This window comes from Prinia subflava, chromosome 5 (assembly GCF_021018805.1).
Source record: "Prinia subflava isolate CZ2003 ecotype Zambia chromosome 5, Cam_Psub_1.2, whole genome shotgun sequence".
Lineage (NCBI taxonomy): Eukaryota > Metazoa > Chordata > Aves > Passeriformes > Cisticolidae > Prinia > Prinia subflava.
Genome location: NC_086251.1, coordinates 55,544,015 through 55,571,402, shown reverse-complemented (window position 1 = coordinate 55,571,402; position 27,388 = coordinate 55,544,015). Strand labels below are relative to the sequence as shown.

At 42.9% G+C, this 27,388-nt stretch overlaps 1 protein-coding gene, 1 long non-coding RNA gene and 1 pseudogene across 5 annotated transcripts in view; 2 read left to right on the top strand and 1 right to left on the bottom strand.

Moving 5' to 3' along the window:
• Positions 1-22,607, bottom strand: part of LOC134551642 (uncharacterized) — a 45,553-nt gene extending 22,946 nt beyond the window's left edge. For all 3 annotated transcript variants that reach the window (XR_010080637.1, XR_010080636.1, XR_010080638.1), the window contains exon 1: positions 22,327-22,607. This is a non-coding gene — a long non-coding RNA (uncharacterized LOC134551642). The remainder of the gene's footprint in view (positions 1-22,326) is intronic.
• On the top strand, positions 298-13,282 carry GPR132 (G protein-coupled receptor 132). 2 transcript variants are annotated; one of them, XM_063399509.1, is made up of 2 exons: positions 298-1,706; positions 10,639-13,282. In XM_063399509.1, exons 1-2 carry the CDS (start codon positions 1,704-1,706, stop codon positions 11,764-11,766), a joined length of 1,131 nt encoding a protein of 376 aa, XP_063255579.1. In that variant the 5' UTR covers positions 298-1,703; the 3' UTR covers positions 11,767-13,282. The 2 variants fall into 2 exon arrangements, with proteins under 2 accessions (XP_063255579.1, XP_063255580.1); XM_063399510.1 differs by lacking the exon at positions 298-1,706 and adding an exon at positions 8,648-8,993.
• A 613-nt stretch (positions 22,608-23,220) lies between the features above and the next one.
• LOC134551491 (SHC SH2 domain-binding protein 1-like) lies at positions 23,221-27,118 on the top strand (annotated as a pseudogene).
• Positions 27,119-27,388: the final 270 nt, after the last annotated feature.

The window sequence follows — 27,388 nt, the reverse complement described above, 5'->3', positions numbered from 1 at the left end:
GGGCACAGAGACATGTTATCTTTCATTTCCCTATGGAGGACCATGCAATTTTCAAAGTTTCATCATAAAATCGAGTTGGAAGATGCAAACGTGTCTCTAACTATCCTAAACCAAACATCAGGGAGAAAACAATCAAGGCAGGTATTTGACCCCACAGCTGATTGCAGCCAAATGGGAACCATGAGCTGGTACATCACAAATACCACAGAAGAGCCCACTGGTCTCTGTGAAAACTCCAGTTCTTCAGGTCTGAGAGCACTCTGCTCTTTTCTATCCCACATGTCTGAATGAAAGACAAAGAAACAAATCAGCTGTAATCATCTCAGAAACACTATTCCTTCATTGTGTTTTCCTTCGGGTTTGATTTCTACACAGAGAAGGAACAACATGAAATCACATGTTTGAGGCAGTGCACAGACTAGTTACAGCAATATGTCCAGTCAAGCTGAGCTGGTACAGACAGAAATTTCACCTACTCTCCTCCACATATGGAAACCAGCTTCAGCCTCCTTTTTCCCCAGTTCCTTCTGGTTCCTGAGAATAAACTGCTCTTTACAGAAAGACTCATTCCCAGAAACCTTCTCCAGAACAGAACCAAAGTAACTTTTTTACACCAGAATGAAAGTACATACCAAGCATTTCTTTAATTTTCAGACGAAATGTTTCACTTTTAATACAGGTACCAAAAGTAAATTCAGTTCTCTGCTTGTCTTAGGTTGTCACCCTACTGTTCCTTCCTGTCCCACCTTAGCCCTCAGCAGTCTGCAAGCACTGACAAACCCTCAATATGCATCTCACTGCAAGTGGAACTGGTAGGAGTTAGTTGATGGAGAAGTTGCCTGAAAACTTAATAAATCTGGTCATAACTGATTTTGACTGAGTGACACACAACATCTGCAAAAGCACGTGGAACAGGTCTCACAAACGAGGTCTAGGCTGGCAATGTAACACTGGAATCTTCCTCCACATAAAGCCTGAACTAGGACACTTGGTAAAGATCATACACTCCTTATCAATGCTCTTCACTATTAAGGAACTCCTGCAACTCAATTCTTCTTCTTCTAGAAGGTGCTCAAACCACCATCAAATCTTCTTTAGCATTCTCAGCCTTTTCTATCCCAGCTGGTACTAGAATAGGCTCTGCCTCCTATCACCACTCCCTTTACTGGGCTCTAATACTGTTCCCTATTTTTAAATACTCAGCCAATTCACATCTATTCCGGTGAGTTCATGTGTTACACCCAGAGTGGGAATTACTTCCTCTGTAGAAATCAGCTCCTGGCCCTGAGCAGCTGCAGGGTTTGGGGCAGTTCAGCAGTCCCTTGTCCCTCCGGGGTACGTTTGCAGTGATTTAGGTGCACATCCAGAACAAGAGTATGAAACAAGACTCTGGCAGTCACAGAAACAACCTCCCACCCCTGTACAAGTGACAGAATTTGAAACTTTTTTTTTTTTTAAGGTAGCTTCTCTTCCTAGGTGCTCTGCCGGAAGTGGGCAGCCTGTGCTTTCTGTGCACAACCAACTAAAAGTGACACATCTGGGGAGTCCGATGAAGTTGTGACTACAGAACTTCTTCTACCTCCCAGCCTTAGGACTGCGCGTGGTACCGTCAGCTACTTCCTGCAGTTCTGTCAGAGCAGGCTCTGAGCGCGACACGAGCTGGAGCACCCCATCATCTCCTCTGCAAAACACCGAGGGAAAAAATGGTAAGTGTTCCATCTCTGAGTCAAGGCATTGCTTCTATTTTGCAGCATTTTCCTTTGTTCTGTTTTGATCACTGTTTCTCCACGCCGTGTATTTGTGCTCAAGAAATGCAGACTGTGTTGATGCCTCACCGTAGTCTAAATCTCCTTGTGATTGATGTAGTTGCTGGGTCTGAATTAATTAATTCTAGTTGATGCAGTCCTTCCTGTCTTCCTTACAAATTCCCTTTCCCATAAAAAACATATTTCTCTTAGAAATGAGCTTTAGTTCCAGTCAGAGCCAGACCATTATTAGGATTGAAGATTTTGGCAGAATAGCGGTTGCTGTGAGCTTTGCTTTAGCTATTAGTGCAGTGCATGAGCCATGAATACAGAATTACAATAGAAATACGAATGCTGGGTTTCTTTTCAGGAGAATTCACATCCAGCCCTTCCTCTCATCCTTACTCTGCTGGAAAAGCAAGACAGCTATTTAATTGTCAAGTTTACCTGCTGGTCTGTAGAGACTAATTGGATACAATACATTCTTTTTTTTTCTCACCTTTTATTCACATAGCATTGCTGATCTCTGGCACTCAGGAATGTGGTGGCTAACAGGAGTTCAAATTAACTTTTTTTTTCAAATATTTTTTGAGTTGACTACTTTGCCAAAGACCAAAGAGCATCTGGATTTATTTTAAACCTGTCCTTCTCATGATTCCATTTAGATCTGCTGCTGCCTCTAAACCAGCAGCTCTTTAATGTCCAGTAACTTCATTGTGGGGAAAAAGAAGAGGGGTGTAGGATGGGAAAACAAAACAAAACAAAACAAAACAAAACAAAACCAATTTAAAAAACCCACAAAACTCCAAACAAACAAATAAACAAATAAAAACCCAGCATTTATTCTGTTCATTAATACATAATGGGCAAGACTGATTTTCTTCTGAGATGTTTTTCAAAGTTCTTTACACAGGACACTATATTTAAAGAAATTTAAAGTTTGAATTGGACACCCCCTCTGTACAGATTTCTGCCAGAAAGTGCAAATGGCTCTTTCAGGTTCAGCATTTCCCAAAACTCTTGGGAGACACTGATCTTACAGCCTCACCATGATCACACAAATAATTTTGCTGCCACATGTCAGGACACTTTGGGAAATATCTACTAACTGGGATTTTTACATGAATAACTTCCAGGGTAGACCCTAAGTGTGCCAACAAAGAATGAGATGCTCATTGTGGTAGACATATAAAGAGCCAGAAGAGATCAGAGATGAGGATTCAGACAAAACACCACAGATGCAGCAGAAGTGACTGAGCTGACAGACATGTCAGAGGTGTGTGTACATGCAAAGAGGAATCTTTGAACATCACAGTTTTTGTTGGTATCGCTAAAGGCTTAAGGGGAAAGCCCTGCTGCTGTACGGGAGTAGGTAGTAGGAGGTGACCCAGATGTCAAAAAGGAAAATGGAAGTTCTCCAATTAGCTGAGAGCAAATCAAAGGACAAAAAGGAACCAAGAATTTGTGTTTCATAGTAAATGGAGAAGGAGGAAATTTTTGTGTCTAAGTTCAGAGCACTGTTAAATACCATTTGTAGGCACTCTTAAAAATAGGATTGTTTAAAGTAAAGAAGGCACTGTGGCTTTCGCAAGGCTTTACAAATCCTACTTGCTGAGAGACATCCATTTTAGACAAAAGTAAAACAATTTTGGGATGAAACTAGCTAGACTACTCAGTAACAACCAGTATGCCAGTGAGCCCAAGCCTGACAAATCATGAAATTATTTTGGGCAACTCTTTGCTCTGCTTTTCCCCAACAACATCTTTGTTACTGATGATGCCACCACAGCAGTTTCCATACAGACCCACAAGGGCAGGCCAAGACCCCTATCAGGGAGAGATAATCTACTGTCACAAGGTCAAACCTCAACACTATCTTTGCATTTTCCTATTCCTGGCAAAGAGAAGCCATCCTATCTGTGCTCACTCTTTGCTGCACAGTTAAGCGATGCTCTGACTGGGGGATTTAAGAGGGATGAAAGAGACAAACACATTCTGGGGATGCAGAAAGACCCTGTGATCCCTGTGACTGTAATGATTGCAGTGAAGGTCTCGGTGCAGGAAGAGGGAAACTTGTGAATTTGGGAATTTGATCAGATGTGTTTGGTTATGAATAAATATTCTCTGCAAGTGTCACTGCTTGGTGTCACTGGACTCTTACTTCTGATCCAGCATCCTCTGACTTCCAGGAGCCTGAGCAACAGAAGAGGTATGATTTATCATTTGTGAATCTCCTGGGACAGCAGTGGTTTGAAAACCACTGCCTTGGGGCAGAGGGAGGAAAAGCAGCAGCTCGATGGTGAAAGGTAGGAATGAAACGTGGCAGTACAGAGACCACATATAGGAAAGGCAGACCCAGGTGATGACAGGCTGCAGGAGGTGACCAGGTCAGCAATAAAGGACAGAGCCCAGGCAGGGCTCAGCAGTGACAGGCCAACAGCACACAGGACCACACTGCGGTCAGACACAACCCTTGACTGTTAATAAAACAAACCAACAACAAACAAACAACAAACAAACGTGGGAAACAAACAGAGCCATTGGTCAGCCACCATCCAAAGCCAACTTTAAATAAGCAAAGCCACTTACCACAAGGTAGGATAACTGAATGGTCACTAAAACGCACATCAACTCTTCTACAACACTGCCCTGTTCTTGTGTGGCAGCAACAGAGGCCCCACAGGAGCACAGAGGTGCCAGCCTTATAAGGGATGCCACAAGCCATAGGACTGGCCATGCTGCTCTCAGGCTGACCATCTTGCCTGGAGGAGATCCCGCCTTCAAAGGTCTGCTAATGATGCTCCTCCTTGCAGGAACAAGTCCTTCTCTGGGCCACAAGGTGGCTGTGGCTGCTCAGAACTCAAAGACCTTTCTTAATGCCTTGCATTGATCCAGGTGTCACACATGGCCACGTCCTGGTGTTTACTGAAGGGTGAGATGTATCAACCTAGACCAGAAATCTCCAGCTACTCCAGCTGAAGTTAGCCCAGAGATGATTTTGAGTCACAGTAGTTTGGGGTGGACGTGGCTCTAGACTGGGCCTTTCCATGGCTCTTAGTGTGTTTCTAACTGCAGGTGCCAAAGGTTTGGCAGGAGTCTCCCATTTGAAGGCCTGGAGGCCAAGAATAAGGAGGTAGGTATCCATAAGTAGCTGCTGGGGAGATCCTATAAGCAAATGTTTGTCTTCTGTTGCCTTTCTCTCTCCCCTCCCTAAAGGATAACAGAGCACCCCTTTTTAAGGGGTACACTGGTGGGTTTGTACATAGGTCTTGGTGCTTCTTTGTTCATCTGCTTGAAGTCAGATTTCCCTTAAATCTGGTCATAAGACACATTCACCTCTAACAGTGTGCCAGCATAGCCAGACCTCCTCACCTTGTTAAAACAGCTTGTTCCCCGATATCCCAGACTGTTCTCCAACATCCCAGCCTGCTCTTTTGGGAATCCAGAGCAGTATTCATCCACTCATAAGCTCTTAGTGCCAAATCTGCTGGCACTTGGCTGTGCTTCAGCATCCTTGAGCACGCTGACGCAGGAGCGTGGAATAGGAATCACCACTCTCATCCTCTTCTTCTAAAACTTTGCAACTCCAGCACAAGCCAGTAGGAAAGTGTGGCCAGCTGGGTTTCCAAATGAGCTACTTCTTCAACAGAAGTAATACACAATTAGACCCCAATGTCAAAGCCACCAATTAAGCTGCAATAGCTTTAGGGAGTCATTGGGCTCAAGTGCCTGATGGTTTCAGATGTGAAGCACAGCTGCTCTCAGTTTCTCACTTTCACTGCCACTGCTCCAAGACCTACACTTTCCTCAGCCTTTTGACTCAACAGGCTTTGTAGTTTAGCCTCAAATTTATAACAGCTTTTCTGGGCTTCCTGATGCCTCTCCTGGCCATGGAGCCATTCCTCTGCCTCTGGGATCTTTTCCACAAGCTGGTAGGTACCAGGGTGTAAATCTGCCCTGCATTCTGATGCTCTCAGGGAGGACTGAGAAACCTTGCTAGGTCCGAAGTCCCAAAATCCTGACTTGTAGCCTTTGAATAATGAGACTGGAGAAAAAAGGCCCCTGGTACGGGTGGATTTTGGGGTCTGTTTTCCACTTGTGAACTTCCCCTACCTACAATGTATGACATTTAAGCAGTTTTACCTGCTTTTATATATGTGTTGAATAATATGGTCTTAAACCCAGTATCAGGATCTTTAATCAGCATCTTTCTCTCCTACCCACCAGACTTTCTTCTTTCCTGTGCAGTTCCTCTCCAGGTAATATGGCACTAGGACACCCAGACAAGGGAAGGATCACTTTTTAAAACTGGGCCCTTGTCAAACCTGAATTATGGCAGTTTCCCTTAGTAAAACCACAGCTGCTCATTTTAGCAAATTAGCACATTTAGTTCCATTGTGGGATTTCTAGATTGTGGAACGGGGGAAATGGATGTATGGATTTATGTAAAAACCTGCACTTAGGTATTTAAAAATGTACAGTCATTGAGAGTTCATATCTATGAACAGTGTTATCTTGAGGTAAATCAAGTATCTTTCTCTTATCAGGAAATATTGCTGAGCTCCTCCCTTCCTTGGAGGCAGTTGATTAGTAACTTCTCTCTTCTACTAAGTATCTTCTTTATTTTTATATTTATTATTATATTTGTTTTAATATCTTTTCAGACTGCTTATATCTGCATTATATCCCATATCTACAATATAGAATTAAATTTAAAGGCTGTATAACTAATCCCAGTCTTGTTGCTTTCAGCCTACAAATACCCCCTAACTTGTTTTATCTGGCACTAGGCACCTGCTCCACCAGTGGAAGAAAAATATTTTATTATAGAGTTGTGCTCAGGCTGGATTCCCAGGAAAGCTTTAAAACACTTTTTTTTTCTAAACAGAGTTTTGAAACTATATAGTGCCAAGATTATGTTCATATATTATGTTCAAATTTGAAATGATGTTGCTTGAAAATACATGGGTTTATGTTCAAATTGCATAGCTTCAAATCCTGCTGTGTTGTCTGTCAGTAAAAATGATTGGTCTGATTGGTAACCAAGTGAAGCCATGGCCGTTTCTCCTTTTTATGCTGAGATTTGCTTATAGGAGTGATTTCCTCTACTAATTTGTTTATTAATAATGGAAAAAAAAATAAAGCAGTTCATTGACTTGCTGGGCAAATGGGCCGTGATCTGTTTCTATTCAAAGATACCATAAACATTTTTCCTTCTTTCAAGAACAGCAGATTCAAATAATCCACAGCAATTTCTTGCGTTCAAGTTGAGACACAAAAGTTTATCAGTTGGTAATTTACAGGCAGGTAGTGTAAGTTTTGCATGAGAAGGAAAAGCCCAGGTTCAGACACTGGAGGAGTGACATTGCTGGTGACGAGTATTGTAGGTGGCATAAATGTCACATCTGGGAACTGAAGTGTTTCGGTATTAGATTTGAGTGTCCAACTGGTGTCAAATCCTTCCAGCACCACATTCTACTCAGGAAAGCACACAAAATCCCTCAGCAGAAACGCAGGTCCTCTTTCACTGAAGGCTGATTTATGCTTTAAGACATGCAGGGTTTTTTTCTTTACATATACTGAGGACAGGAAGGAAAGTGTGAAGGGAAAGTTTGTTTTAATTTAACCATCATAGCGGTTATTTTAAATTGTTCCTAATATCCACATAAATGCCTCAAAATTTTCAACTCTAATAATAATCCCTGGAAAAGATGGATGATCAGAAAAACACTAGAAAATAAAAAATATATTATTAATGTGCGTTGCTCATGTAATTGTACTCATGTTACAAATTTCACTTTCTTTTTTTTTTCTTCTGTCCCTGTATCTCAGGTGAGTTAATCCAAAGACTTTCAACTAGTCTCTGTCCAGCTATTGTGCATTTTTTAACTTATCCTTCTCTTCCTTGTAGCCATAACTGTAATTTTACTTTTTCTAATAGTGGTTACTTTTATCACCCCAACTTCTCCTTTGGAATTTTAAACAGTTTCACATGAGCAGTTTATACACAAATAGCAAAAAAAAAAAAAAAAAAAAAAAAAAAAAAAAAAAAAAAAAGACTAAGTAAAGCCTTTTGCTTTCCTGCTTGTTTTCACTTCCTTATTTTTACACTTCAGTGTTACTGAAATGATTTTTCTTGAGAAAAGAATAATGCAACTGGCCCCAAATGAGCAGCAGGAGCCACTGCATTTTAGGAGTATGAAACGTAATTATCTAATTGTCTAGCAGTGAGGACACAACACAAGAACATTAGAAATGGAAGAGTGTAAATACAGAGCAGGCATACAACAAATCTTAGTGGGATGGGATTACCCCATGTTCCAGTGATTTGTGCTCAGGTGCTTCGTGATCTCTGTCCTGGAAGATGAGATGTTTTGTAATCTTGAAGGTAAGAAACAAGCACATGATAACTGTGGTTTGTCTTGTGCAGTGACTCTCGCAGAGCAGGAAGCCTCAGAGTGCTGACAAAAATACATTGAGCTGTTGGTGTAAAGCACAGCCACTACCTGCTGTAACACCTAGTTATGGTTGGTGAGACCTAGCAAATCAGGATAGGCCACAAAAAGGTGAAAACAGCTATGTTGGAGAGGCAACAACTGAACAATAGAGGACAGCAAAGATAACTCATTGGAACAGTTTGTAACCCACAAATGCGGTCTTGGATGTTGCTCATCCTTGCCATCATCGCTATGTTTGACCCTTTGTAAATGCTTGAAGATTACTGCATGGCATAGATCTCTTGAGTGCTGGTGTTCAATCCAAAACTGATCATCACAAATATTAATAGAAAATGGTGTACAGTTTTTTATCTGTGTAATTATTACTGTTTTTCATTTTAATTAATATTTGAGATGAAGGTTAGCCTTGATATCCCTGAGGAAGACAGAACTGGGCATCTTCTGGGCAGAGCCAAGCATCAAACTATTAAACTTTGAAGGTCTGAGAAGAAGATATAAATGTGCTTTCAATTGAAGGGGGTGTAGAGGCACAAAGAAGTTGACTTTAGTCACAGGGTGGATTGTGCTGTTACTTCCTTCCCCTTAAAAGTGTGTAAACAAGGGAAAACGTCACCAGGAGAAATTTCATAAACTGTCTGTTTAGTGCTGCTTTGTGATCTTCAGTTTGAGGAGGAAACCTCTCTGCAGGCCTGGAGAACTGACTGGAGGCAAGTGAAGCTCTGAATTGGGGTGGATGCAGTGGCCAGTGGAAGAAGACTCTTCCCTGGACAGGGCTGAGAGCCTGGAGAAGGTGAGGAGTGGACCAAATGGGTGGCCTCCTCTCCTCCTTCCTTGTATCGGTCTGGGACTTACAGCATTCCTGCTGGGAAGGATACAAGCTCCCAAGCTGACAGGCCAAAGCTTCAGTGCAGTCCTTCAGCACCAGCCTTTTCTTGCAGAGTGTGAGTGCACGGCTATAGCTGCCCATGGTCAGCTGAGGCGTCGTGCTTGGCAGCTGACAGCCCTTTACAGGTGAAGGTCTCTTCGGCTCAGCCCCAGCCCTATGGCTTAATCCTTATGCCAAATACCAAGGAAAAATGTCTGCTCCAGGCAGATAGCTTAGAAAGTCACAGGCTTCTCCTTCCTGAGGCTGCCTCATGGATGCTGAGCGTGGGGAGGAGACTTGGAGCAAAAGAGGCAGGGAAGGAGGCAAGACAAGCATTGGCAGCTATGTGTCCACAGAACTCCTCTACTGTTTCCTTCCCTGCGCCATCACTGACTGCTCTGGGGGAAGCCATACAGAAAGGAGAATATTCAGGCAAGCACAGGCTCAAGAGAAGTGTGCAAAGCCAGGAGGAGGGGAGAGGGAGTACCCTCAACCACTCCTGAAAGTGTTTTTATTGAGGAGTGTGGGGTAGATAAGCTGATGAGTAACTGAGGTGGTGTATGACTTGTGCCCTTGTCCCTGCCCTGGCTGTCACCATCTGCCTGACTATGAACTGTATTCCATGGAATACCATGGAATACCGTGGAATACCATGGAATACCATGGAAGGGGAGGTCTCCAAGGCCCTCTGTGGTGTGCAGGTGTACAGCAGCTCTCATAAGCCAGGCATGTTTGAGTCAAGGACAAGCTCTGTATGTCAGTTCGCAGATGAGGCCTCAGCAGAGAACCACTGCTGACCCTGAAATCAAGCACTCTTTTTATCCCCTCTACGCAGCAGTTTGGTAGGTGGCCCAGAAGAGATGCCTCCTCCTCTGCCAAAGGTAGCAGATGCTCAGAGGCAGCAAAAAACTTGTCACCACCAGCCCTTATTGCAACTACCGTGTTTGCAAGTTAACTCCAGCTCAACCAGCCTCTGGGTTAAGAACATTTTTCTAATATCCAACCTAAATCTCCCCTGATATCACATCAGGCCATTCCCTCAGGTCCTGTCACTGGTCTGAATATCATGCCGTCTTCTCCACAAAGCAGATTCTTTTCTCCAGTCATTCTGAAGATGGGACAATACTGAATCCAGCTTCTTTTTAAAATATGCCTAGGCTGCTCTACAACTTCATATTCATCCACCTTACTTTTGTAGACTGATTCCCATGTGGGATTTTGGGTGCAAGTGATACATGGCATGAGGAATGATGGTGGTTTTCACATTTACAGTATGATTTTAGAACGGGAACTGACAAAAAGGAGATGGACGATTTTACGTCCAGGGACAGAACTCCAGATCCCCCTTGAGAGAGCTTCCACACACCCTCCAGAATCCAGTCCAGCTCTCAGAAGTGGAGGGATCTGACCCTCTTTTTCTCAGTTCGTGTCAGAGGAGGCATCTTTCAAACATTCCCCATCCCACTTGCTCCACTGGCGTGTCAAGTTGACACCTATGGGACCATAACCTTTACTTATATGTTTTTAAGTGATGCAATGCTAACTTTTCACTTTGTCTTCTGATTCACAGGAAATACCAGCTGGAAAAAGAATAATGGAACATTGTCTAAATGAAACATGTAACTCCACTTGCCCAGAAATTCCCTACGAAGAGAGTCAGACACTTCTGGTTACTGTTTACAGCATCGTTTTTGCTGTAGGTCTTCCAGCAAATTGCTTAACTTCTCTGCTTACATTTGTACAAATCCAAAGGAATAAAGTAGTTGCCATCTACATCTTCAGTTTATCATTGTGTGACCTGATGTATTTAAGTACCTTGCCTGTCTGGATTATCTATGTGCAAAACGGGCACAAGTGGACCATGGGTGAAACTGCGTGCACAGTAACAGCATTTATCTTCTTCTGCAATATCTACTTCAGCATTCTGCTTTTGTGTTGCATCTCTCTGGATCGTTATGTGGCATTGGTGTATTCTCTGGAATCAATGGGGAGAAGAGGACAGAAAAAGGCCATCATAATAGTCTGCGTTCTCTTTGCTGTGGTTGCAGTAATCCACAGTCCAGTATTTTACATGAAAGATAGGCAAAAATGTCCAGATGTGAAAACCTGCTTTGAGACAGTGCCCCTTAACATACAACTGGCTTCTTTCAGCTTTGCTAGATTCCTATTTGGATTTGCCATACCCTTCACAATCCTCATTTTTACAAACTACAAAATTTTCCAAACTACAAAAAGAAGCAGCAGCTTGACTTGTCGCCAGAAAGCCAAAGTGAAGTATGTGGCTATTGCCATTATTATTATTTTCTTGATCTGCTTTGCTCCATACCATGTGGTGCTCATAATAAGAGCCATATACTTTATATTTCATCAGGACTGTCCATGTCCATTTGAAAATAAGATATATCCAATTTTTACAGTGTTTCTGTGTTTAGGCACTCTAAACGGTGTTGCCGATCCAATCATCTATGTTTTGGTCAGTGAAAACGTCAGAGACGACTGTTATAGGAGCCTGAGAAGATGGAGACAGAACTCATCCAAGCTAAATTCATCCACTGATCGCAATACTGACAGCAGAAAATTGGAAACTCTGAAAGAATCAGAGGAAGAGAGCCAAAGAAAAGAAAACAAAGAAATAACAGATTCATCTGACATTCGGGAAACCTGTACTACTGGCGGAGGGCAGGAAAGGGGCAGCTAACTGGTAGCTGCTGGAACAAATAAGGATTTCCCAATGCCAGCTGCAGGACACAAATTTTTATGTGCTGACATCATCTTGCATGTCCTGCATGGGCCATTAATTCTTTGAGGACACTGTGGAAGCAATAATTCACATTTCTGTTTGTCTCCTACAATAAACTTTTCTTCATTGGTGAAAATACTGCTTTGCTAAGGATATGTGGAATAAACTAAGTAATTTACTTTGACTCAAACTGGGATCTTAAAAGCTTATTTTTTTGGACTGACTCTTTTCATTTTCATATGAAATAAAACCAGTTTTATCTTCTGAGCAAAACAAAAAAATAGCACTGCTGAGGACAACAATGTACTGTTCTTGTGGCTGAAATTTTTGCTTCTTGGGGTTCATGTTCAGGTTCTCATACGTCTGTTCTGCTGTTAATGTTTGTGGTTAACCAGTGGAAAATATTAAAAATGAACAAGTCTTTCAACAAGAGCCTTGAACATCTTCCTCGTACTTCAGTATGTGACTTTAAGTACATCACACATTTCAGGAGAGTTAGAGGGAAAAAAATGGCCTGATAACACAGACCAACAGTACTGCTGCTGCATTTGTCAAGATCCTGCACTGAAATTCTTAAACTGTACAATTCTAATGCTTGATAGTTTACAGTTAGTAAATTTTACTTGTTTTGCAATCAGATCTAGAGTGCACTGAAATACACAGAAAATGTATACATTTCCAAGGGGAGTCAGGGACTGCTTTTATGCCATCTCCAAAAGTGTGGAACTCATGTTTCTTTTCTGACTAAGCTAACCCTTCCCTTTTGTTATTGATCCCACTTTTACTGTGTAGGAGTCTGTAGAAGATATGGGTAGGCTCACAGATGGTTTGGAAGGCTGGGAGTCTGAAGAGCACAGTCCTTCCACCCCACAGCTGGGAACTCCCTCAGATATGCTGGGGCAAATTTCATTGTTGCTGCTGCCACTTCTCTTATGAATAACTAATTGATAGTAGTTCCTTGTGCCTTCAAAGAAGAATTTAAAAAATAAGAATCATACAAATCTGGCAAGGTTTATGTAAGCAACTTCATCTTTTTATGTGATTCAACAGACCGATCATGAATCAGTTTGAGTACGAGTTTGTAGAGTGTTTCATAGCATCATTCCATTTAATCTGTGGTGGTATATTTCTGTGATGTTGAAATTGTTATTGATGTTGACATTTCTGCATCAAATTAATATTAACCAGTATTAAAATAAATACTTTTTATTATCTTAAAATTGCCATAGATATTATTGTATATCATGTTTTATTCTTATATATTATTACTTTTGTAAAGAACCATTATGCCAAAATTATATATCCTCAATTTATTATATTTATTACATATTTCATTTTTAAAATTATTTAATGACTCTTCTGGTATTTATCTGTGAAATGGTTTTGTCTCAAAAGTAGTCCACATAATACTAACTTGGAGATTGTTTCTTGGAAAGACCTGAAATTCAGTTGAGCTAATTAAAAAATCCTAGATTTCTATTTTTATATGCATCTCAGAGATCAAATTCTCTAAGGTATCAAGGAAAGACCTACAAAGTGCTCAGTATCTACAACTTTCCATTGCTAAAGAATTCTGCAGCAGCAGACCATGGCTCATGACAGACCCTGCCAGCCAGAGCTGGTGACTCATCTCAGAAGACGCACATGCAAAGTGCCCCGACCTCAGGATTTTCATAGTCTGAAAGCAAACTTTAATGAATAATAGTAGTGAATTTAGAAGAAACCGGAGGTACAGGCTTCTGAACTGATTGACATGGATGAAAGTTAGCTGTTAACCTCGATGAATTTAAACCTCTCCGATGATTTTCTGCTGTTAAAAATGAGTGTGGAAGGAGGGGATTGTCCTGCTGTGCACTGAGCTGGTGCAGTCTCACCTCAAGTCCTGTGGGCAGTTTTAGGAGCCACAATATAAAAAAGACATTAAGCTATTGGAGAACAGCCAAAGAAGGGCCAACAGGATAGTGAAAGCTCTGGAGGGAAGAATATGAGGAGTGTCTGAGGTCACTTGGTCTGTTCAGCCTGGAGACTGAGGGGAGGCCTCAGAAGGGTTTATAGCTTCCTCATGGTGGGAATCAAGGGAGCAGGCACTGGTCTCTTCTCTCTGGTGACAGGGATAGGACCTGAGGGATGTCCTGAAGCTGAGTCAGAGGAGACTTAGGCCAGATATTAGAAAAAGGTTCTTCACCCAGAGGGTGGTTGGGCACTGAAACAGGTACCCCAGGGAAGTGGTCACAGCCCCAACCCTGAGAGAGTACAAGAAGTGTTTGGACAACGCTCTCAGGTATGTGATGTGATTCTTAGGTGTCCTGCGCAGAGTCAGGAGTTAGACTTCATGATCCTTGTGGGTCCCTTCGAACTCAGGATATTCCTCAATTCTGTGAACCAACACTGGAACCCAGTGCCATAGATGCAGGGCCAAGGTTTATCAGGGTCTGATGCAACAGCAGCAGATCTTATGTCTTAGTGAAGTGCATGCTGTTCTAAATTACTATGTGATTATGCATCTTCTCCTAATGAAAATCCTTGGAGTTTCTGTGTTTAGACACGCTCTGAAACAAAAGTTTTGGAAGTGACAAAGACTTGTGCAGCCTGATCTAACTTAAAAATATACCTAGACAATCTCCAGCTGTGCTGTCTGTGATAGATTACTGAAGGGGTTAGGGGCCTGGTAGCAAGCAATGTATCCACATGGGAAAACTGCAAATGCTGACTTTTTTGATAAACAGAAAAGCTGCTTTATGGCTGAGTGAGGGCATCAAGAAACATTCCATGTTGTTAAAATATCTCATCAAATAAAGTGACTTTCTTGTCTGATAATTCAAGCACACAATCTATTTTTTGTCAGACAGTATCTGACTGTGCCACTCAGGCAAAGGAAGGATCTCAGCACTGACACAAGTGTGAGATACACATCAAAGGGCACCTCTCAGTTCAGAGCAGATCTGAGGAGTGGATTGATTGTGTGGGTGTTTCCACCCTTTCCTCCTGCAGAGACACCTCCAGTGAGCCCTCAGGGACTGCTTCGTGCTGTGAAGAAAGGGTCACCTGCCACATCAGACCAGCAGTTCTCAACACAGCCATTTGGATCTGGCCCCCAGCTTCCCCAGCTCAGCCCAAGCTACAAGATGAGTTCAGAGAGAGAACAGAACCAAACCTAGGCTGTGCCTCCCGATTTGGTCTTTAGGTGGCCAGGTCTCCACACATAAGGCTCAGAGCAGGTGAGCTGCTCGTTAGTGTAAGGGAGTGGGATTAGAAAATGTCACTCTTTTATACTCAGCATTTACTCGGGTATAACTTCCATCATTTGACTAAAAGAAGAGTGGGCTACTGTATAAATAAAACATTATTGTATTTTTACATGTGTCTCAGACATGGGAGATAAGCTCATTGCTGATTATTTTAAGTATTACTATAAAACATGAAGTGAATAATTTGTGGCTATGAACTAGAGCTGGCCAGACTAGTTTTTGCAGACAATATATATGATTTGTTTGCTTATTCATCAATTTTAAGTTATATCTGAAGACTGCAATCTTTGAAAGTAAATGTTTAGGGTAACTCACTTATAAAACTCTATTCCTGACTAAGAAATGCTTTCATCTTCTGTATTAAATTTTACTGCAAGAGGATTGCTAAAATTTTGCTACAAAGCTGGCAAAACCCCATAAGAATGTACTTACACTCTACATGTGACAAGTTTCTTCTGCGGTTGGTGACCTTGTGACTGCTCTCACGTACAACCTACTGTCAAATTTCTGCTGGGTAGTGAGTGATGAAACCTAACTCAGAACCAGGCTTTTAGAAACATCCTCAACCTAATGGCATTTCTTAAAGAGGATACTGTAATTCTACAGCTCACACTGTAGGACAGGTCTTGTGGGAAACATCCTCTGTACACTGAAGCAATGCCAAAGTTCCCTGACAGTTTGGAATGCCTGTCTTATTTTCAAACCAGCACAAACTAACACTAGCAAGTAAGAGTGGGGAGACTGCATCAGAGAGATGCCATAATTTTTAAACCTCTTTGGCATGCAGGGAAGCATACAGGTGCCAGCATCCCCAGAGTTAGATCTCCCAGCATGTCTTCTGCACCTGGGTCTAGAGGATGTGGTACCAGTCCTCTCTATCTCGTCCAGTGCCTGCTGGAAGTGGGTGGTTTGCATGGCATTATTCTCCCTCTTTCCCTGCAAAATGAACCTCTGCACAGGAGAGGGCGCTTCTATTTGCAGCAGGGATGCAGCATGGCCTCATGATCCAAAGTGACAAAAGTGTGAAGCACAAAAAGAGAAGTGTTATCCCAAACTGGACTAATACTAGTAACAATACCCTGCTAATAGCTGTTAGTAGCTGCCACCATGAGTTGTTGGTAAGAAAGGGTAGGGCTCTGAACTCATTATGTCTAACCTGTAATTCAGATCACTGATAACTTCTTGGACTTTGCTGTCTTTGTCTTACTCCATTCTGTAAGAAATGCTGAGAGGTAAGGAAGCAAAAACCAGCCTTTCAGACAGAAAGTCTGCTGAGGAGATACGATAAGACGTAGTAAAAATTTTACAAAACATCACATGAATATTGTCTACAAGAGTAACCTCTCACTGCACTATGAAATGATCCATCCTGTTTGGCAGTCTCTGTCAGTGACAGGGCTGTGCATTTCAGCCCATGATCACAAAGCATCCCTCTGTGTTTAAAGGTCTGTCTTGAAATATTTTCTTGAGGGCAATGAAGAATCAAAGAGAAGAGAGATACTGTGGGAAAAGGGTGCTGTATGATATACAAAGTCCTGAAAAACCTTGTAAACCTTAAGTCACAGATGTTCTGAACAAATATGCAAATATCCATGTTCAGAAAGCTACTTAGAAATGCAGCAGTCTGTATCACAGTTCCCCATCTGTAAAATGTGACATTTCTTCCCTTGAGCATTGTCTAGCTCCTCGGTTTAAAATACAAGCCCTTACAGGAGATACTAGAAAGCGTGAGCAGGTGTGTCTATGCATATTCAGAGCTTATTGCAATGGAGCAGTGAACAGTGTGGAGGCAAATGTAAGGTATTAAAGCACAAATTCTAATTAGTCAGCACTTTGAGGGTCAGAGTCAAAGTACTTTATTTGCTTCTACTTATGCTGGGGGTATCAAGAAAAAAAATATGCAGACTTTCATTTAACTTTGTGTCTCCTTCTGGTAACATGGGCATTAGACCCTTGGGGATTTTCCTGGGATTTTCCCACTGTGATATTCTGGTGTTTGGAGGTGTCTTATTGTTTTCAAAAGATAAGAGTGATACTTATCTGCAGAGTTGATTTACAGACTGGAAACACTCAGGGCCAGGCACTCACAAGGCTCACAGTACCTGTCTGGCTACAGGACTGAAGACATCAGTAGCACTATTGCACTGCTGTACACAGGAGGCCACCAGCAACAACCTCTAAAACCCCTGGTTCTTGAAGATCTATCCATGTGGACTCTGCCTCTCAAGCTCTTCCCTTCCTGACATTACTTTCATGAGTTGGGAAGCACTTTCTTAGCACCAGTTTTTTTAGATGAGTATCTGACAGTCTGATACACTTGAGACAACAGCACTATTACTAACTAATTTATTACTTATTATGATTAATTTGGGGCAGGGGGGTGTTGCCTTTCTTAAAGACAGTCAAGAAGATGAGGCTCATAAGACCCACTACAGGTAGCTTTTATTCTTGTATGTTTGACATTTATAGGTGATGAAGCAATGTGTTTGATACAAGACATTTGATAAGGTATAAAAAATCCTATAGTTTTCTGTTTAGCAGCATGTATGGTTTCTAACTGTCTCTAATTCTTTTGTTCAAATCCTTCCTAAAATAAGGCTGTCAGTGGAATGATGCATCACTGCATGGCTGGCAGGTACAGGTGTCCCAGAGGGGACAAATGCACAAGTTTCACACTAAACTCAGGACTGGATGGAGCAATGTGGAAAAGAGAAGAAAAATGTACACTAAACAGCAAGGAAACTAAGGAGTATCACCAATTTCTTGTTGTCTTGACTTGTGGGAATGGCCCACCTGCAAAAGTCAGGAGATTCTAGACAGGCCAAGACAAATATGAAGTTTCATGAGAAACAAGAAGAGGACAAATGAGAATCTCCCTCTGTACACAGTGGTGTGAAGCAGATACAGACAGACTGTAGAGTCAGAAAGGTTTGATGGGAAACTAAAGGTCAGACGGCCACTTCAGTCGACACAAAATCAGAATTCAAAGGTGTGTGTGGTTTTATAACTCAGCACGGGGCTTTCCCTAATGAGAGACTGAGTGGACCCTTCTTGCTTTGTTAAACGATGAGTCATTGGCTTTTCTGGCCAGAAATATTCCCCTCTCGTGAGAGGGGAGAAGCTGGAAATTATACTAAATATTTCTCTTTTTGTCTTCCTGGCATTCAGTTTCAGATACTAGAACAAGTTCTCTAGTCAAATTCCAAGACAAGAAATAGCACTGTAAAGGGAAAATCCCAGAAAATAATCTTTCTCTTTTTTTTCTTTTATTTTTTTTCCTATTTGTTTTTGACCTCTGGAGATACTGAAACCCATTCCAAATAAATCAATGTGAAATTAAATCAAAGCCCTGACAATAGCCATCCTCCTCCTCCCTTAAGGCTGTGGAAAATTAAATGTGAATCTGAACTTTTTTTTGCTGGAGAATTTGGGGAGTTTTTCATTTAGAAATGTAGCTTGGGCATAATTTTCCATGATTTAGGGCAGTATTTATATATAATCCTGACTTGTCCATCCTTCAGTATCATATGTACTTGAACAGCATGAAGAAAAGTTTTCTGAAAGCAACATATCATAGAAATATTCAACATATCAGTCAACTATGAGTTGTGACTCTACTGCCTCTATTCTGAACCACGCAGCATTTTCATCTCAGAAATAACACTGAGAGGTTGATTCATCCTTTTCTATACTTCCAGCTTTTGTTTAGGATATTTTTGTGTGTATTTTCCAGGGTAATTCAAGCTCTGACCGCTTTCAAGTCAGAGGATAATGTTTTTCCAGTAGTTTAATGTAGTCACAAGAGGGCACCAGACTCTACCCTATTTCTCCGGCTGGGCATGGTGGACTTCACAGTGGAAGAAAAAAACATTAGTACCTCTTATATCCCTAAAGTTCACATCCTGTAAACATAATTTGTAAGACTTTGTGCTGCTGTTAGGTAGAACAGTCTGTACAGAGGAGTGTGTCTGTGTGCTTATCCTCAGCATACAAATAGCTGTTGAGCGAGACACAAGATCAGGCTGTAATATTTATCCAAATATGGCAGAAACGCACACCCTTTTTCAGAGGATGGCTAAAAAAAAAAGTAGAAACAAGAAGGAAAAAAAACCACAACAAAACAGAACTGAAAACAAACAGGGAAATCACAGGGAGAAAAGATAATTCCCTTGCATTAAAAAAAAAAAAAAAAAAAAAAAGGAGGAGGATGGAACTTGCCAGGATCTGTCCCTGATTCCCTGGAGAGGATGTAAGTGGCAGGAGGCAAGCAGACCATCTAAGGCATTCAGCTGAGCCCCACGCAGTATCTAAACACCCAGCAAATTCTAAACAACTCTTCGATGAGCCCCACTTTGCCTCTCTGCCTCGGCAAGCCACTCTCCACATCATCCTGCACCACTGCTCACGGCAGCTCCTGCGACTTCATCCCAAGCCTCTTGGCATTTGGTACTATTTGTGAGTAACACAAATTAAAGATTTATTATTCCATTAATACGAGACATGCTGAAATGATTGCTGGGAAACCACTGGCTACTGGCAGACCACCAGGAGACAGGAGTTAGGATTCCTTTACTGCTACAAAAGTCAAAGCTGTCATTCCCACTGAGGTGCAGGACCAGAGCAGAGAACAAGACCAGCTCACAGCCTGTTATCTCTGTTCATAGTCATGCTTATAATTGGGTTAACCCTTTAAACAGACAAGGCATGCTGGTGTTAGCAATCACTCTCTTAGGAAAAAAATCACATTTTTAATATATCTTTTCATGTTTTAGTTTACCCACTTCTTATCCTCACTTTTTTTATACTCTTATTAAACTGTAATTGTTTTGTTCCTACTATAATTTATATTTTACAGACTATGTAATTTTGCTAAACCACCAGCAAATCAACATCAGCAATAATTTGTGGCTACAGTACATTTTCTTTTTAACCTATTGATTCATCAGACTCTCAAACAAAATTTGGAAACAATCCAAACACTCCAATAAGCCATCACAGCCTCCTTCTACTCTTCAAGGCTCACAGAGGTCATTTTAATTTGCAGATAAAGCATTTGTTTCTATAACCAGCACATTTCTCTTTCTGATGCTTAATTTTATCCTCCCTGTTATTTATGATGGTTCTAAAGAAAATCACATTTCTGACTTGGAAAATGTAAAACAACTAATGCTGTCAACAGCTGAAGACTCAATCACCAGAATTATTATTGCATATGAAACTCAGTGTTCTCATTTTTCTACTTTTCCCCCATACATTTCATGGTCCAAATGCTTACCCACTTTAGGGCAAGCTTAAAAATAAATAATTGGACCACATATTCCTAAAAGTTTTGTTAGTTTTAACTGTGCTTTTGAATTATGACTCTCCAGTCTGCCATGACTGCAGAAATCAGTTTCCCACTGATATTGTAATTTTCAAGGACACGGCTTCTAGGAACAGCACGGTGCCTCCTGAAAGGCTGGGTTTCAAGAGCAAAACACTGTAATATCAAAAGATGCAGAACAGCAAAGGTGCAAACTCAAATCTGGACTAAAAGATTTGAAAGACACACTCTAATGCATGTTCAAAAACATATGAAAAAGGAATTATTCATTAACTTCTTCAGCCTGCAGTCACTCTGGGCTATTTTGTTCTTACAGTATCTGCAGTTTCAAAGGAAGGTAAAGCTGATGGGGGAGAAAAGATCTTCACATGACCAGCACAAGCACATTCATCAGAAACAGACGAGCTCCCGAGATGAAAATGCTGTACTTAGCTGGCTGAAAAGAAAGGAATACCTTGTGTACTGACAGGCTGCACATGGTTTTTCAGCCTGTGGGTGCTATTTAATAGTAGATGCTTTGTTGCTATAGCAACTGTCATAGCCTATGGTATTTATGCTTAGATACAGAACACATATTTTAAGCAGCACCAGATAACATGGCACTCAAGTATCTAAAACGTACGTTAAAAAAATCCCTATTAAGAAGTAGGTGCGTTCTTCTAGTTCTTAAAAATCCTTTCTAAGGCAGCACTTTTTGCAACAACAAAACAATCTTGTCCCTCACAAAGATAAACCTGAACTATCACAATGAGCTGCCTTCAAATAAAACCCCAAACAACACGCAGCATTTTAAAATCCATCTTTGCTGACTGCTGGTGCAACATTTGGAGACTTTTGCTGTTTGGTCCAGTGTATGGTGCTTTGTCACTAGATGTTCCTATTGTCATTAACTTGGTGTCATCTGGGCTTTGTTCCTCCCTGCCAATGTCCACTTCAACACACTTCTCACTTGCCATGGAGAACACCTTTTCTGAATTGGTTGGCAACTGTAGATCTTGCTGAAAACACTGCTTTTTACTTTCGTCACCTCCTTCTGGTTTAAAAGCACAAACAAATACTGTAATGAGGGTACTCTTTCTTTCAGTGCCTCTCCAGTGTAAGAGGAAATTCATGGTCACTGACCAACAGTGAGGGCCTGTGAGGGGTCTTTAACTCCAACCAAATCACTTTAGACAGGCAGGCTAAGAGGTAGTGGACTACTGCAAGCCTAACTGCTTCCCTGTGTCCTGTTTTCACTCTGTTTCCTGCAATCAAAATGTATTAATACCTCTTCTCAGCAATTTATTATTGGTTCCATAAAGCTACTAGCTGGCTTGGGTAAAAAAGCTGTGGCTTTTAGCTCACACAGTATCTTAGTCTGTACAAGTTCTTACAAAGAACTCATTTCTTGGCTCATGTCACTCCTAATCCCCATGGCCTTCTAGTAGACAGATCAGATACCCACAGCCATAAAACCTAAGGCCTGAGGCTGGTGGCCTGAGGCAGAGGGATTTCTGCCTAAGAACAGAATGCTTTGCCATTGTTGTGCTGACAGCCACACACCCCTCCCATCACCTGCCTACCACTGTTCAGTTTTTCAAACCTCCAGCTGAGCCAACACTGCCATATTCAGACATGTATTAGCTGGTGCATGGATTAGCTGGGGTGATGAGTGCTCTGTGCTATTCTCATTTTGTAAGCCACTCACATTTGATGCCAGCATCATTATCATCCAACATCAAGCTACAGTCAGCCCACAAATGTTCACTCGCTTACAACAAACCTTTGAGTTTGTTTTACAGCATCAGTTGACCACTGTTCTTCATTTAACCCCTCCTACATTTAGGAGTAACATCCAGTCTCAGAGCAGTGAAGGAGAAGCTTGCCCTCACTGAAGGCTGAGCAGAACTTCCAGCCACCTTTGGTGATCCACGCATTAACACACTGCAACAACACAAAAACTCTTACCTTCAGTGCGCTGTGACTGCAGACTGCATGCTGTGAAGTTGCATCTTGTACTTGGCTTAATGGGGCCCACTGAGCTGCTACTACAGGCTCGTTTCTTGAGGAACAGCCACATTTAATTACTCCTTAGCTGTATTTCCATCTGCCTCTGGATTTTTTAGGGAGCTGTGCTGCAGGAATGTGCTTGTCTGCAGAAGCACTCCGGACTGATTCATAATGCTGCCTATCTCAGAAGTAATCAGAATTTGCCAGGCTGGACATAAAGGAAACTATGTATACTAGGAGTGGGCCTCCTGCCCTATTCTAGAGCCAAATTAAAAAGACAAACATATCTTAAATACTTTAATCAAACAGTAATTATGAAAGAAACAATACAGACTCAGAACAAGTCCACGTTGTCTTTAGCAGGCAGAGGCAAGCAAGCTCTGTCCTCGTTCTGAACCAGTGGGATCTCAGCCAAAAAACATCCAAACCACAGGCAGTTGTGCTGGTAATGCACAGAGCTGGAGCTAACACACCTTGTCTCTCAGAAAGAGTCGCTAGCCAGAACACAGCACTACACTGGTGACAGCTCACAGCTTCCAGTTCAGGGCTGACTCATGTCTGGTTTTGTTGGGTTTGGAGGTTTTTTTGTCTTTTAAAAGGGTAGTTTCAGCCCTGCTCCTGGACACTGCGTTTCTGTTAACTTCTGCGGTTTTATAAATATTATCCAGCTCTAAACAGCCTTCCCGTCACAGCCTATGTGTGAAAGTCTGGCCAGCTCAGCAGGGGCTGAGAAGCTTTGAGAAAGGAGCAGCCAAAGCTCCCGAGGCATCAAGCACAGCCCAGCACAGGCTTGCTCCAGACGGGAAGGAAGGGGGCTGGGCGGGAGGGAGCAGTGGCTGCTTTCCAACGCCCATGGCACGCAGGTCACACCAGCCGGTACCAGCCACGGCTGGAGGAAGAGCAGGCAGGGCTCCCGGCAGAGCGGGCGGGCTGTGCGATGGGGAGAGCCGGAGCTGGCTGCCGGCACAGCTCCCGCAGCCGCGGCTGCTCCGCTCGGGAGGCGGCACGGCTGCAGCACACGTAGCTCGCAGGGACCGAAGCCAAGCCCGGCCTCCCACCGAGCACGGGGCGTCCCCTGCCCGGCCAAGGGAAGGGAGCTCAGGGCAGCCGCTCCGCTCGACCGGCCCTGCTGCCCCGAGGCTGGGACTGCAGCTCAAATCACCCCCTCAGTGTGCTAAGGATGGATCTACACCTCCGACCTGCTTGGAAAGGTCGAGGCAATGCCTGCTCGTGTTAAACCAGCCTTTGTGCCTCCTGTTTCAGACAAAGAGAGCATCCCATTCATATTTTGTACAGGCTGCCAGTGCTTTTAAATCCCTTCAGAACTTCCACTCACTCTGGAGATCTCGCTGCGTGTCAGTGGTGATCCAGCTTCCCAGGAGAGACATGCTGAGCTAATTTGCACCATTTTCCCTGTCACCCATGTTACTCATTTGCTCAGCAAGCAGGCTGCTCTGCAGTGTTGTACTAGGTGCAATGCCTCCAATTGTCTAGAAGCTTTGGGTATATGCTCTGAATTACCCTTTGATTTAAAACTCTCCTGATGATCCTGGCCAGCGATTTCCTCATTTTTTTTCCTTTTCTTTCTGTGCAGTTACTTTCTTAATTTCCATTTCTCCTGTCAGGTTGTTTTGCAGACATCACTTTCCAGCTTTCTAGTAAATACTTCAGGCTGCATTGTTTTGCAAAAATCTGTCCAGATTTTTTCATTTTGACTTTTCGAGTTTTGATTTTCACACATGTGAGATGTGAGAGTTGCTTTCTGCTGAGAATAATCAAAGGAGGAGACACTGCTAGATTTCAGATTTTTAACAAAGATGGAGAATCTTTCACATTTTCACTGGTTTTATCAGAAACATAGATGATGTTCTTAAGCCTTAGGACATCCTCCAGTTTCACTGGAAAGGTTATTGGGAGAAAAAACCACACAAACAAAAATGTTGCGATCCTCTTACTGTAGGTACACAGAAAAAAAAAGGAAGAAAAAGGATAAGGAGAGGGGATTCAAGTACCTTACTCCATACAGATGATGCTATCACTAGAAAGAGCAATGCAAATGAACTCTCCGAGCTGTGATCCTTCAGGGAACAGCCCCCACACTGCCTTGAAAGGGGCCTCCACGGAGGCTCAAAGGTTCGTGCAGGATTTGTTGTGGGAATACCTATTTGAATTCCTGCTGGGCTGGGGCTGCCGGGGGCCGTGGGAGGAGGGTCAGGCTGTGCTGCAGCCAGCTGTGCGAGGCGGTGGCCTGCGGGAGCGGCCGTGGAGGCAGAGCCTACATCTGCTCCAGGAATATGCTGAGTGTCTGGAGTGATGGCTCCCCGAGTGACTAAGGCATGATCGTGACAAACCAGGCACTGCTTTAGGAGAGACTGTGCCCAACGGGAATGTACTTTTTCCAGATATTTTTCACACTGATTATCTTTTGTTTCGCGCGAAATTCAGTTATTAGCAGGATTACATCTTGGCTGACTGCGTGTTGGGGATCACACTGCTTGCTTATAAAATAGAAATTAAGTGTCTAGGGTCAAGTTCAATTGTAACTTGCTGAGAGTTCAGCTTGAGTGGGTCCTGCTCAAAGCTTGGTGTCAGGGAACTTTAAATGAACTTTGTTAGCATGGACAGCTAAGCAGGGGAGTAAACAGAGAAAGACTGGGTATCTTCAGATAAGAGCTGAGATCCTGAAGGGCCCCAGGATGCAAGATAAGAACAATTAATGGCCTGCCCACGTGTACATGGAGAAAGAATTCCATGAGGTGTTAGAAGACTTCAGATCATAAACTACCACTGGGCACAAGAAGATCAGGTGCACAGACTGTGAGGATATAAAGGCCCAGGGATTTCTCTGTTTGGGATCCCTCTCCAGAGGCACCACCTCGAGCTGAAAAAAACTGACTCTAGCTCAGAACTTAAGGGCCAAATGTGGTGGTGCATCAATTTAGTTTATTGTTCTTTGTATTGATTCAGTTCCATGTCCTGGTTCAGTTCTATGTACCCCTAACCCATCCTAATTAATATTTCCTTGTCTCCCTCACAAGAGGTATTTTTAGCACACACCTGCTTCTGTTATGTAACTTTCCATTAGTTGTCAATCTTTCTTTCCGCCTTTGTAAGTCCCCTCCTACCCTCTCCTGATTAGTCCGAGTTAGGTTTCTCCACCCCTGTATTCCCTCGGTAACTGGCCCTGGTTGGCTAATGATAGCTGACCCTCCCTTTGCTCCTCCCTGCTGCCTCAGAACAAAACCCCTCTGCACAGTTTTCTCCTTGGCCAGTTGTGGGCTGAGGAGGTGGTTTCAATAAACCGCTCTGTTTGCACACAGCTGTCTCCTCCTTTTATTCCTCTGCCTCGTCGCCTTCCCATCACTCTCAAGGTCCCCTTCAGGGACAACGAATCCACAGGAGTCAGCCCTGCTCGCTCTGCTGCAGGCTGACCCTCAGCTGCGCCTGTTCCAGTGCCTGGGCTAGCCAGGGACAGAGCCAGTGAGCTCTTGAGGCACTGTGACAGCCAGACTCTTCCTTAACACTGCAAAACTTTCAGAGGTGACACAATTCACAGCTGAGTACCTGGACAAAGTCTTTGCACCATGTGGACAGCAGGAAATCTGGCATATAATTGTGTTTGAGGCTCTTGTTGGGGTGGCTGGTATGGAGTACTCAGCTCTGAAAGCAGTTGTGCAGCTCAGCCTTTCTTGTGTGAGTCATGGGACAGCTGGAACCCTTGAAGCTTAAAGGATACCAGATACCAGTGTGGGAGCTGTGGGTTGTATGTGATGAGTCAGGAGAGCCTGACCAGACAGCACAAGCTGTAGAGCACGTCAGGATCTTCTACCACTGCATCTGGAGGACTTGGACAGGGAGGAGGATGATTTGGATTGTTTTGTGTGATGTGTTGAGCCTTGATTGAGGTTGCATTCTGACATCTGAGAACACAGTGTGATTCTGGGCTTGTAGCTGATAGTGGTAAAGACCTAGAAATATAGTTTCACTGTAATCCTCAGGCCACAGCTGTAAATGCCTGTTATGAAGCAGACATAGTCATCATCTTCCTGGTCACTGTGTTCTAGAGGGCCTGTTCTGCAGTGCTGATTCAGTTGAACTCAAAGGCTATGGCTTTTATAGTGTGGTAAAATAAACAAAAGAAAGGAGACATCTTTCTTGACTGTACAGAATCCAATATAAGAACCTCCAGTCTGAAGTGAGTGCAACATGAAGTTGTGAAGGAGGTTTTTAAATGTCCATCACAGGAAAACCTCCCTGGAGAACTTTGTGTTACAATGTCAAACCAGAGGCATAGCAGGGCAGACATCAGCCAAGCTGTTAATGAAAAACTCAGATCTGTGTGATGCCAAGGTGTGGAAATACATCCACGTAGTACATGCACTCTGTTGAGCAATGGTATGTACTGCTGCAAGGAGGGAATACTTAGAGACAACTTCTTAGGTGAATATTATGACATTTCCAAGGTAATCATGGTCAATAATGTGATCCATAATAATAAAGGATATTGTGTGCTCCTGGTCAGATCAATGATGTTCTCTGATGTAAAGGATGCTTCAGCAGCCAGAACAAAAGGCAACACACAGCCCACCTAATTGGGGGATGGCCAACCTGTGTAGAGGCTTCGGGCATGAACAATTACCTGAATGCACAGCTTCATGAGAGAGCTGACATTTCTGAGCAAACTGAAGGCAACTTCAAAATTGCAAATGAACTTGATGCTACTTCCACAAAGAGGAGACAGATGAAGTGACAAGAGATGATTGAGTGAACTGTCTTGTCCTAAAAGCCGATCTTGTTTTGCCATCGATATGTTATTTCCTCTTGCTTTATTCTATGACGCCCCAGCTCTGCTGTTTCCCAGCCTTTCCTACAGAGCCTAAGCCGCAAGCTTAGGATCCCCCAGCTCCTGCTGCCTATCCCACCCTTTCTCCATTTCCTTCCCCTCCCCGTTCCGCCGCGCCCCGAGGGCGGGAGGCAGCAGCTGCCGCCTCTGCGGCTCTCCGGCAGCCCGGGCCAGCCG

What these genes read in the sequence shown, in the direction of transcription:
- GPR132 (XM_063399510.1), top strand. Translation starts at nt 8,937, where the DNA reads ATGCAGTGGCCAGTGGAAGAAGACTCTTCCCTGGACAGGGCTGAGAGC. An exon ending in GGGCTGAGAGCCTGGAGAAG is followed by an intron (nt 8,994 to 10,638) that starts GTGAGGAGTGGA and finishes TCTGATTCACAG; the next exon opens with GAAATACCAGCTGGAAAAAG.